This window comes from Lissotriton vulgaris, chromosome 6, assembly GCF_964263255.1.
Source record: "Lissotriton vulgaris chromosome 6, aLisVul1.2, whole genome shotgun sequence".
NCBI classification, from domain to species: domain Eukaryota; kingdom Metazoa; phylum Chordata; class Amphibia; order Caudata; family Salamandridae; genus Lissotriton; species Lissotriton vulgaris.
The window spans coordinates 1410557229-1410570485 of record NC_141694.1 but is presented as its reverse complement, the minus strand read 5'-3'; the positions used below and the strand labels follow the sequence as shown (position 1 = coordinate 1410570485).

General features: G+C 44.2%; 1 protein-coding gene across 1 annotated transcript in view; it reads right to left on the bottom strand.

Annotated features, from left to right (window-relative positions):
• Positions 1-1151: 1151 nt before the first annotated feature.
• Positions 1152-13257, bottom strand: part of HEBP2 (heme binding protein 2) — a 29394-nt gene continuing 17288 nt past the window's right edge. The window contains exons 3-5 of the mRNA XM_086925414.1: positions 11970-12105; positions 11268-11448; positions 1152-1833 (exon numbers count right to left, since the gene is read on the bottom strand). Of these exons, the coding sequence (XP_086781540.1) occupies positions 1656-1833; positions 11268-11448; positions 11970-12105 (495 nt within the window). The 3' untranslated portion in view covers positions 1152-1655. The remainder of the gene's footprint in view (positions 1834-11267; positions 11449-11969; positions 12106-13257) is intronic.

Below are 13257 nucleotides of genomic sequence, written 5' to 3'. Positions count from 1 at the left end.
GGGAAGTATTGCATTTTATGTTAACAATACATTTTCCCGCTAGCCTATTCACTACCATAGTAAGGTTGAGGCTCTACGGAAAGAGACACTATCACAACTGAAGAAACTGCTTTTCAATAAAGCAGTAAAAAAAAAAAATGCTGGCCTTCTTCCTTAAAGGAATACGGGATGCATTAAAAAAAAAAAAAAAATTGTTTGATTTTTTTAAGGACAGTTCGTGGTCCCTGGGCCCACTCCCTGCCCTTAAAAATATTTTTGAAGACAGTCACAAAGTGGAAAGGGTCCCCTGGGCACCCCTTCTAAATTGCGACTGCATTACCACTCTCTTGAAAAGAGTGGTAATTTGCAAGTGTTTCGCGACCGCAATTGCGGTCACAAAACATTCATACATTGCTTTGCGGACACTATTAGGAAGGGAACGCCCTTTCCTAATACGAGTCGCAATTCCTAAACAGCGGGACGCAAATAAATTGCGACTCGCTATTTAGGAATTGTACATGGCCGTGGGCCTTTTTGCATGTGCAAACGGTTCACAAAACCGTTTGCGCATGCAATTTAGGTTCGTACATCTGGCCCTTTGTCTTTTTAAATATACACGTGAAACAACGCTACTCAGCAAATCTAATGAAATGTAATCACCTGATGATTCCTTCATCATCGCACATCACCAAAGACGCAACACCTGTATGGTTAGAGGTGGACTGGATGCTACTGGAAGTAAGAGACCACCATCATGCAGGTCGGTGGAATACTATCCTCATGTCCCAGTCCAACCTCAAAGTAAATAGGATTCCTCTTATGGAAGAAGGGTCAGAGTGGCTGCCTACTAAGAGCTCAATTTTCTGGTCCTGGACCAGGAAGACACTAGTGGTAGCCCGCAAGACAAGAAATAAACTCAAGCCCCAGAGTTGGTCAATCCATCTAACTTCCTTTATTCTGATGAAATAAACTTCGGGTTTCTGAACCTCCTTACAAAAAAAAGTCAGAATTAAGAGTACACAGAATTGCAAGCTTCGTCCTTGAGTGTACCGGACTGATTTGGTGGCAATGCAGGCACCACACGCTGGGATTGTTCATTCACTCATCCATTCAACAGTATCAGAACATGGGCATTCAAGAAATTGAAAAACTAACTCGTTTAAAAACATGTATTTACAAGCTTTAGCATTTTATTTGCTGTCACTCCTGGAGATTCCAGTACACCGAAAACATCAATAAAACTTTTAGAGGTAATTGTGGAACCTGAGCAGGCGATAACGCTTATGTCGAAAAATGAAGTCCTTATTTTCCAGTCAGTGCCATCAAGGCTGATTTCCATTGATTGTATCAATTGACCTTTCAGGAGAAAGGTACCAATGCACCCAGAAGGATCAGTAGCCCCCCTAGCCCCCAAGCCTTGAGAATCCACGCTATATAAACCATGATTGATAGATTGACGGTGAATACCACACTATCTTTACTATCTTTACCAAACACCTACTTGCTTCATAATAGAGATTCTCCGTCGCTTGGCTCCTAGACGTGAGATCTACGCAAGAGTACTCATCATCTCCTACTCGCTGTTGCAATGTGCAATTGAGTCCTACTGGATACCGCGGAGAAACATGCAGTCCTACCATGTGGATCCGACGTTGTTAGCCGACAAGCTCACTACATTACCTAATTAATATCAGCCAAACCTCATTGCATCGGTTAAACATTTTAAATGGGCTGTCGTAGCCGGCAGTGTAGTAGACCCTCTCATCAAAAACTTTCCCGTCCCGCTTCAAACTTGCTCCAAGCTCCAAAAGTTGTTCTTGGTTCTTTTCTGCATTCGTAAATCCTCCAAAGCTCCTGCAGAAAACAAAAGCAAGAACACATTTTCAACATCAGCAGAATGCTCCCATCACTCAAAGAACGTGACAAATTAGTGTTGATTTCACCGCCGCTCAGACTGGCTGAGAGACCTGGTAGCTCCTTGCATCTCCTAAGCTCTCTCTTGCTTCTTTCTCCTGAGACACAGCTGGGTAGATTTATTAAAAAGTTGCCAATGCACAGTGGTGGCTGGTAGGGAACGTGGTGGGGGCTGGCGGTGGTGGGGGGGAGCAGGGAGGATAATACAAAAATGAATAAGACTTACCTGCGAACGCCGCCGCCTCTCCTCTGTCTTCTTCTCCGGAATGGAGGCATCTAGACTCCCAGTCTCTCCCAGCCAATCACAACACTGCCACACAGCTGCTTTGTGACTGGTCTGAGCTCCGTGATTCAGCGCTCAGAGATGGACTGGGATGCTGGGCATGTTCTCCACCCAGGCTGCAATACAGACTGGATGGAGAACATGCAAAGTGCGCATGACAGTTTGACCGATCCAAGACAGCGGGCCAAACCGTCACGTGCACTTAAGGTGCAGCTACCACTCCTCCATTTGCCGGCGTCATGCAGCCCAGCCCCTCCTGCCCTAAAATGGACCTTAAAGGCAGACTAAAAAAAATAAAAAGATAACAACGTTCTGTTATTATCATTTTACTTTTAACTCCACATGGGGCCGCCGCCCTTGGCAACGCAGCAAAGAAAGATTCTTTGCTGCATTGTGCAAGTGGGAAAACACAGTACAGAGCCATATCTAGAAACATCTAGCACTGCTTAGCTCTTCCCTACTTCTGGCACACTCACACTCTGCATACACCTTTGCCCCAGAGTGCGAAGGTATGTGTGTGATATCTAGCATCGGCTTCATACTGGAAAGGTTCCCAACTAGTGCAAAATACTATGCTTATACCAATGTTAGCATTTTCCCCACATTTTTTGTGCACTGTATAGTGTATCACACATGAAATGTAGAAAAAGTTTGGAGAAACGTAATGATTTCTTCATCTTAACATCTGCCTTGAGGAGGTGTGATTTTGTTTGGCAATAAGCCATGTCTCAAATTGTTAGAAGTAGGCTGTTGCATCAAAAACCATGAGTGATCGTGTGGCATATGTACCACTCATAGTACCCTCATTCGACGGAAAGCAGCACAAAGAGCAGTTTGTTTTACTTTAAGGCTACTTTCTAGTGCAAATACAGTTCTGCACTGGAAAGTAAATACTGCATCAATATTTTGCACCACTTTTCCTCACTTTTTTTTAACTGGTGCAGAGTGTTGATAATTCTGCCACACCCGTTGTGGTATCCTACCCCGAAGGCCTGTTGACTGACCAAACACTTCACTGCTACGACTATTCAAACCACAGAGCGGGGGCAACATCGGGGTCCAGATTAACAAGCATTGGCATAGCCAATGGGTCTCGCCTTTGGGACCTTATAAGTGTTTAGCCATTTAGCACATTAAGGACAGTTTGTGGTATATCAATGGCACCAAGAACAAGTAAGTTCTGGAACCTCAAAAAACATGGTTCGGCTAAGTGGATTTCAACTGTAACAGGCACTCAAGAAATAATTTGATCATATTTTGGTCTTGCCACTGTCACCCCCGTATTCACAAAAAATGACAAAAGCAAGAAAAAAGACGAAGTCCCGCATTTTGAACATTTACTAGCACCGGGGTTTAATTTCTACTTTCTAATGCTGCATATATATTTTTGTGCAACCCAATAATGGATTTGTCATGTGCCATGTGCTTCCAGTATCCTGAGAGGGGTCATGTGTGGTCACTTGGGTGCTGCCATTATGATGGCAGGGAAAGTGACTGGAAAAAGTCTGGGATATTAAGGTCATTGACCAAGTATTGAGAGAAAGACTTGAAACTTGAACTCCTCATACATGCGCTTTGTTACTCATTCTTGCACTCAAGCATCCATTTATTCATACATCTATTCTCTCCATCCACTCAATGATCCTTGCACTCATGCATCTATTCTCTCCACTTACTGACACTTGCATTCAGCCACTCACCCACTGATGAAAAATAATCAAACACTCAAGCTTATGCAAGATAAATTCAAGGAAGAAGCATGGATGACAGGAAACATATTGCTGTCTCCCAGCAGATCAATGGCGTACTTTGCACCTACCATTGTAAGATGGGTCGCTCTGTTCACATCGCAGTGAGTAGCCATCTTGGAACTGTAAGGTGCATAATTTCTCACAGATTTTCTGTCTAGGAGCTTTCTACCCCGGACACTGAATGGAATGCACGGATTTGAATAAAGCACTCGTAACGCGCCTTGCAAACACGGAACAGCAGTGAACAACTAGGGCTCTGGTTGCACTGGCAACTGAAGAAGCCAGTTAATTCATGACAAGGCTTGCATCTCTTGAAGCATCTATTAGCATGACTGTTGGAGCTGCATGCTCAATTTTTTTTAATGGTGTTAATATCACACGAGTATGAATCCGGAGCTGCACTGACTTTAACTGGGTGGGAATTGTTTCTAACGCAAGATCTGGAATCGTTTTAGCAAGGCTGGGTAGCGGAAAGTACACATGTTTCTGCAACCTTGTTATTTTGTATAACTGCTCTCTCCCCGCCTCACCAGTCTGCTAAAATACACCACGGACGATGGCACATCCTGCTCCGTGCCTATGCTTTAAACCAGATTTCCCACTGTTACTTAGTAATTATTTCTGTTGCTGAGCCAAAATGGCTAAAGTAGAGCATTGATCACATAAGCATTTCATGTGGGATGCATCGGTAATCAGTTTTACATCCCTGGGTGGACCGGAAGCGCTAATAGTTATTTTCTAAAAGGAACTTAATTGAGGTGCATGGGTGAGGATGACGGGAAAACATGCCTCCCCCAGCCCCTGCTGGAGCACTCTGAACTGCTGATCTCCTAAGCCCGGAATATGCAGCAGACTTTCCGGGGAACTGTGTGCGCCTCAGCAGGTCCATGTGAAAAGGGCTGTCCTTGCTGCTGGCCCTCCCCCGCCCCTATCAAGCAGATGTCTGGGGCAGCAATCCGTGGAAGTGCTAAAAACACTAAAATAAAGTTTACAAAGCGAGTGCAGGGGGAGCAGCATTGTCCATGTTTGCATAAGCTTTCAGGCTAAATGTAATTCGTGCCTGTATTCAGACAGCCATTCGCCTGCACATGTAATCATTTTAGCGCATGCCTATTCAATCTTGCTTAAGGCACACTTTCAGAGCAAAATACAACACACCCTGGATTAAAACACGACCACAAAACAAACAGAAAGAGCGCAGGAATGCTTTATGAAGCACAAAGTATATTTAAACGCAACTGCTAGAGAAACACAGATGCTCTTCGTAATGACTTTCCAAACACCCCAAAACAAGCACGACCGCGTGGCGGCAAAATTGAAAGCGAGGAATGCAACTGCAGCAGGAGAGCAGGCAAATGCAAACAGCTCTTTTCAAACGCTCGTGCTTGTGCTGCCATCCATCTTGCAGGAGCGAGCAGCGGCGCATGGGCCATCTGTTTTCAAATAGCGCGCATGCCCCTGCTCGCTCCCGCAAGGTGGATGCCAGCACAAGCACGAGTGCTCGAAAAGAGCTGACCGATTCCTAAAGGTCACTTCTAGAGCAGCGTTACGCTCTAGGCGAGACCTAAAAATGGTGGGGATGAGCGATCATCGAGTTCTGAGCCATTGTATAGTATGAATGTCGGGGAGGCATAAAGTGTCTTATAATGGTGTATTTTGAGGTATGGGCACAAAAGAGACGGTGAAACCAGCAATTATGTTCCTCTTGTACCAGATTAGTTGTCTGATCTAAAAATTATATTACCCATGAAATAAAAAGACGTGGTCCATTTGAGTGACTAACAATAAAACAGAAGGAAGCCAACTATGGTATTCAACAGTAATGTATTAGAAGCTACGATTACACTAAGACAATAACATTTCATATTCACTCTCACAAATTGGGCTAAATGTTCTGTAAAGGAATGCCAGTGACCAATAGCTCTGTTGGACGGAGATTATTCTAATCCACCCAGGTATTAAAGGCACTGAAGAGAATTGCAATAGGATCTACTGGTCACAAAGCACCAAATTCATTCAAAGAATTTGGCCTCATATCCCACCTGACTGACCTAGTAAGGTGGATCTTATGATTGATGGCTTGAACGCCACAGCGGATCCTGAATGTCAAGGGTGCCGACAATGTTTATCAAAAGTCATAAATGATCCAGTACACCTGCGAATTTCGGCGTTTGCGAACACATTTGTGCTTGATACATATGGCCCTCAATCTTCATTTTAATAGACTCGTTGTACTCACCTCTCTGTATCATACCAGTTTGCACAAGATAACCAGTGGTCTGCAAAGAAGCAGTGCCTTGACATATTCTGTGTCCAAGGATGTGGCCACTGCTCTGAACAGAAACAAGCATTGGCATAGCCAATAGGTCTCGCTTTTGGAACCTTATAAGTGTTTAGTTATGCAGCACAATATCCCTGGTGCAACAACAGCAACTGGTGCATGGCTAAGCACTTATAAGATCCCAAAGGCGAGACCTATTGGCTATGGCAATGCTTGTTCTTTAATCTTTACTATTTTTCATGCACACATACAAAGAAAACAGAGCGCATAAAGGAGAGCAATACAACAAAACAAGCAATTTCCTTCAGAGTACATAACTGGTCTTTAGGTACAGCCATATCGCACGGCAGAATCATCAGTAAAATAAGTCATAGAATGCAGCAGCAGGAGGCAGAATGTTCATTTGCATATTATAATTAAGTGCACAATCTCATAAGAGATGCATACGTCAAGACACCATATTAGCAGTGAATCACTCCCAAAGTAACCACAGAAATTACTGAGTTCCTACATATTTATCTAACAATTTGGAGTAATCTGCCACAGGAGTCAAATGAATATGGTAACCAGCCTAAAATACTTTGACCTCTGCCATGGGTGAACCAAGCCTTCAAAATGGTCCTCACACTTGTAACGGAGCAAGGCCTTTTACCAGAGAGGAGTAACTGGGGCAGAGAAATGGCCATCAGAAATGGTACCCGTAAAATCCTATTTTTAAGACTGGCAGGGCAAGAGGTAAACCCAAAAAGAAACTCTTTGGTTTTGCACGGTGTAGATCTGCACTTATCAACCTCTACACGAACACATCACCCTTAAGGCAAGACCAGATCATGTGAAGAAGGGTGTGGCAAAGGGAGGTATTCTGAGGATCAAATTTAACAACAGTGAGTAGAGAGAGAACTTCTTGTCAGGCATCAATGCGGCATCATGTGATACCTCACTTAGAGGGAGATCGCCTTACAAAGCTTGAACACGATCCCCTTCTGGGAATCAGAGGAGTTCACAGTAGCGACCACCTCTTAGATTTTGCTGTAATGTAGGAGCGATGCACAATCTCGTGCCAGACAGCAAAGTGTAGGTTAGCGTATGAGGTCTGCCACACACAGTGAATAGTAAGCAAAGGAGTGGGTCAGTAGACGTTTCCCAAGGAACGGAGCCCGACCATGAATTCAACTAAGTTTTAAAATGGAGTACGTCCACACAGAGCCAACCGCACAAGTGAGCACATGACCAAGATTTCAGTGTACTATTAAAAACAAGGTCCTCCAGTTCGTCAACGCACACAGTAGATCTACCTGAAATAATAAAGTTGTCACTAACCAGGCCAAGCACAATTGTTGAGATACATAGACAGGGACTTAAAGGAAAGGAAAAGTAAAATGTTACATCGATTATCTCCACGCGATCAAGGCGCACCCAGCAGGAAAAGCGTTAGACATTTTAGTTGGTGAGCAGATACATGACTGATTACCAACCATGGGCTGACGATAGGCAACGCTTGGCAAAGGCCCGCTTTTATTTTTGGTAATATTTCAAGATAATGATGGGTAGGGATAGACATCTCAGCTATCTTGTTTCCAGTCTGGTGTGCCAATGCTGATGTAAACATTTTCAATTATGGGCATAAAGACTGAACCCACAGCTGTGATGGTTTCACTGGCTTTATTAGTGCAGAGAGGCTGAAAAAGACTTCTCTCGACATGTCTGTTACACAGCGATCCCTTTCAAGACAGTGAGCTTGCTGTAGAGCTGACGTTTAATGGTTATGGACTGCGATAGCATAGTTGGTATTCAACTTCTACTAAGGATAATATAAACCTGCTCTCGATTTTTATCTCCAAACAGGTGTTTATTAAAATTTTCTTCCAGTACCTACTTCGATGGATTAAACCCAGATCTTTTTGACTGGGATGAATGTTTGCATTGTTCAGCATTCCGCCCATCAATTGTTTCTTTTGCATATGTCGCCCTAAGTGGGAAGGGTATGCTCAGACGTGGGTCCGTGCTCACTGCACCACTGGATTCAAACTAGCCTGGCTGTTGAGGGATGATGCCCCGAAACCGGTCCCAGGATGCTTGTTTCCAGTCCAGGGAGGATCTGGCTTGGCAGTTCGGACTAGACTGTTCCCTTGAGGAACAGGGTCAGGACTGGTTTGCATATGGCTGGGTCCAAACTCGGGTGGCGTGATGAGCAAAAGAACAATGAATTAAATCCAGATCTTTGTGACTGGTGTGAATGTTTGCATTGTTCAGTATTCTGTCCATCATTTGTTCATCTTGTCCTCTTCGCGACAACAAAGGTGAGGAGCAGAGGTAGCAATTTTCTACCTCTATAGAGAATAGGTTTTTTTGGGTTATTTCAGTTTTAGATGCTATCTGGTAGCCTGAGTTCAGGAGATATCTCTTTACATAGGAGTACCACAATTCTAGTGTATTTTTTTAATAAAGGTTTATGTAGAAGGTCACTGCTTCTGGTGTACATTGGCCCATCTTGGACTGCACCTGCTGTGTACATCCTCCATGTAATTACGCCAATGCCACCATTTTTCTATTGACAAATGCAACAAGAACAGTTGATGGACTGAATGCAGAACAATGTCATACATTCACCCCAGTACAAAGATCTGGGCCTAAATCCATCGTTTTTTTGCTCACCATGCCTTTCCAGTTTGGACCCAGCCATATGCAAATCAGTCCTGACCCTGCACCCAATAGGAACAGTCCAGCCCATACTGCCAGGCCAGGTCCTTCCTGTCCTGGAAACAAGCATCCTAGGACCGGTTTCGGGCTTTCAGCCCTCATCAGCCAGGATAGCTTGACTCCAGTGGCATGGAGAGCACGGGACCCATGACTGGGCATACCCGTCCCACTCTGGGTGACAAATGCAAAAAGAACAATTGATGGACAGAATGTAGAACAATGTTATACATTCACCCCAGTACAGAGATCTGGGCCTAAATCCATCGTTTTTTGCTCACCATGCCTTTCCAGTTTGGACCTAGCCATATGCAAATCAGTCCTGCCCCTGCGCCCAATGGGAACAGTCCAGCCCGAACTGCCAGGCCAGGTCCTTCCTGGACTGGAAACAAGCATCCTAGGACCGGTTTCGGGCTTTCAGCCCTCATCAGCCAGGATAGCATGATTCCAGTGGCATGGAGAGCACGGGGCTCACGTCTGAGCATACCCGTCCCACTCGGGGTGACAAATGCAAAAAGAACAATTGATGGACAGAATGCAGAACAAAGTCATACATTCACCCCAGTGCAGAGATCTGGGCCTAAATCCATTGTTTTTTTGCTCACCATGCCTTTCCAGTTTGAACCCAGCCATATGCAAATCAGTCTTGACTCTGTGCCCCATGGGAACAGTCCAGTCCGAACTGCCAAGCCAGGTCCTGCATTTTTTTTGTCACCCTAAGTGGGATGAGTATGCCCAGACGTGCTATCCTGGCTGATGAGGGCTGAAAGCCCAAAACCGGTCCTAGGATGCTTGTTTCCAGTTCAGGGAGGACCTGGCTTGGCAGTTCGGGCTGCACTGTTCCCATGGGGCACAGGGTCAAGACTGATTTGCATATGGCTGGGTTAAAACTGGAATGGCATGGTGAGCAAAAAAAACATGGATTTAGGCCCAGGTCTCTGTACTGGGGTGAATGTATGACATTGTTCTGCACTCTGTCCAACAATTGTTCTTTTTGCATTTCTCACCATTTTTCTGGTGTCACAGTACAACCCGGTTGCATGAGATAAATACAGGATGTGAGCCAGGACTAAATTAAAAACTGTGCCCAAAAAACCTGGAACCCGATAAAAAGAATGACAAGATCTGTTGGATGTTTCAGCTAGAAGTGCATATGCTCCTAACAAAGTCCTATCACACTCTAGTGTGGTTCAAAACAGTAAAGATGTTCTTGCCCACTTAATTTGTTAATTATCCTCTAAAATGAAATGCCTGCTGTTTGGCTAGTGAGGTAAGTTTGGAAATATCGATTAACAGAGGGAGGCGAGTGGATTAACAGCAAAGGCTCAGCATAGCTGAAGAAGTGGCGGAACTACTATAGAGTAGCTCGAGATTTCCAACGTGTACAAACAAACATTGTTGAATCCTCTACGCGTTCTTCCTTCACCTCCATAGTTCTCAAAAATGAAGTCTCTCCACATGGTGGGTAGAACCCTTATAAGTCTTTTCTTGTATCCCTATCTTATCTCCACTGAAACACTTTTATCTAATTGTCACTTCATGTAGTGGCATATATCTTTTGTCCTTCATTCCTCTGGGATTACTTCTCTTCTGTCCTATCCCTGCCTTCAAACCTTTTCTGATTCACTCTTACCTTTTCAACGAGTGCCCACCCTTTCTTTCTCTCAATAATTTCACTACTGGCCCCTTCTTTTCCAAATCTTGCCTCAACCTTTAAAATGTGTTACAACCTTTTATCTCTTTCCTCAACGTCAAAGCTTGCCACACCCTTCAACAATTACTAGACCTTAATACAAGTCACACACTCTTTAACCCCTTCCATGCTCATGACGGAACGCTTCCGTCATGAGCATCGGTTGCGCTGTGCTCATGACGGAACCGTTCCGTCATGACCACACTCGCGAATGGAATGTTCAGCACTGGGGTAGAATCGGCCCGCAGGCAAGGTGTTAACACTGTATCCATTTTTTAATTCTCCCTCAACCCACTCAGCATTTGTCCAGCCACTTCCCTTCCTCGCCACCACCAACACACATGCCGCTGTCCCTCACCACAGCCAACATTCTGTTGCTTATCCCTCACTGTGCCTAATGCTTCTTTCAACATTGCTTTTTTCCTGAAACAACATCTCCATGTCCTTAAGGCCCAACCCAACCTTGCTCCAGTTCAGGAAGGAGTTGAAAGCACATCTCTTTAAAGAACACAAACCAGCTGCCCATCACATCACTTCTTGACTGCATCCTTGCCTTTGCCCCTGGGCAGAGTTCTACTGCATTTGGCTAAGTTCATTCTGTTCAGACACCATATACATTACACATCCACAACAAGCAGGTATCAAAAGAGCCTGTATTTTTTGTCGTACCTTACACATACTGTAAGTGCTGATCGGTTTTCAATGAAAACATTCGATTCTGTTGGCTTTGGTGGATCATTCTGAAATTCAGGGGGGATGAAAAACGAAACGGTGATGCTAGACTCGCAAGCTGGGCCAGCACCAGGATTTATAAAGCAGGTGACTGGAGCCGTCATCTCGATCTTCGCCTCTGCAGGAAAGATTGGATATACACAAAGATCAATAAATTAGATATTTTTACAAAAACATAAACATGCTCTGATTCAAAGCAGCCATACGGATATACATATAATATACATATAAATATGTATATATGTTGTCGACATGAAAACCAGAAGCCGGCCATATACCAAAGCAAACTGAGATACCTTAATAAAATGCATATGAAAGAGGGCAGTGTAGAAAGTGTAATTTATATGCACAAACCTGCCAATCTTGGTTGATTAAAATATGCTAAACAAATGTGGAGCAGAGCCTAAAGGTGGTATTTTTCTTGAAAGATGAGAAGACGTGCCATTGACAGGCCAAGCATTGTTTAATTAGATATCTTGTAGAAGAACCCAATCGTATAGCCAACCCAACACAAAACAGCAGATGACTGTCACCATTAGCAATGAGCAGCTGCTTGCATTAAAATACTAATGTAATGTTACACCTACAGAGTACTAGAAACACAGTATTACCTCAGCTAGAGGGAGGCACCACACTTACTCTTCTCATTGTTGCCTTGAATGTATCCGAAGAGCCTCATGAAACCGGTGGTGATGGCCGGATCCCATTCAGTGGCAGGCACAGATGTGCTCACCCACTTGGCAGGCTCATATTGGCGGATTTCATAATCTGTGGCCTAAAGGTGCATACAGAAACATATGTTAACATTAGAGTCGATATTTTAAAATAGGGTCCTTGTATTGTGTTTTAATGAGGTATCCGTAACTCAAAATCTTATCTTCATCACCGTCCAGCTGTACTGTTTCCAATGATAACATACAACTTTCTCATTTCAAAATATAATTTGTGAGCATGTGGAAGTTAACCACAGAAATAAATTATTCTATGCACTCTTTAGTGGGTGATCTTAACTGACAGTTGCCTTACGCAAGGAAGGGCGTTCATAGTGGTAGACAATCAAGGTTAAGTGGCATAGCCTAAGTCAGCACTCTGACAAGAGCACTAAAAAGTCAGGGTGAGGGGTACAAAGACACATTCAAAGATGCTTGGAAACACACAACTGACCTCCCAGTGGTGAAAAAGCCCTCTGTGGACCCTTGAATGCTCGCTGACTACAGAAAAATCTCCCTGCTACCATTTCCAGCCATGGTCTTAGAGAACATCATCAGCAAATGCCTCATAGAATATTTCAATGACCACCAAGTATTCAGAATCACTAAGTCTGGTTTTATACCCAACCATAGCAAGGAAACTACCCCTATGCCACCATGGATGACATCTGCATGACTCTGGACGAAGACAGAGTGGCATTCCTCCTCCTGGACCTCTCCACAGAGTTTGACATGGTCTTCCACCCCAGTCTCATACAACTCCTACACCACATTAGAATCCGAGGACATGCACTCCTACGGAAGTGCTCCTTCAGGACCCAGTCAGGAAGGCTGGCACCGTACACCTCAGACACCTATTATATTGTGTGAAAGTTTTGCAAGGATCCTCCCTGAGCCTGATCCTCTTCAATGCATACATGATTCCTCTAGCCGGGATCATCCACTCTCATGACACCAACGTCCTTTCCTCTCTGACTACAGGCAACAAATTCTCCTACTCACAGACAAGACGCCCAGTACCTAGATTAAGTTCAATGCCTGCATGAATGAAATTACCCACTGAGTCAAGACCAACTTCATAAAGCTGAACACCAGCAAGACCAAAATTTTGATCTTTGGGAAGAGGATTTCACAGTGGGACTCCACCTGGTGCCCAACAAAGCTAGGACCAACACCCACCATTACCACCCACATCAAGGGCCTTGGAATTGTCATCA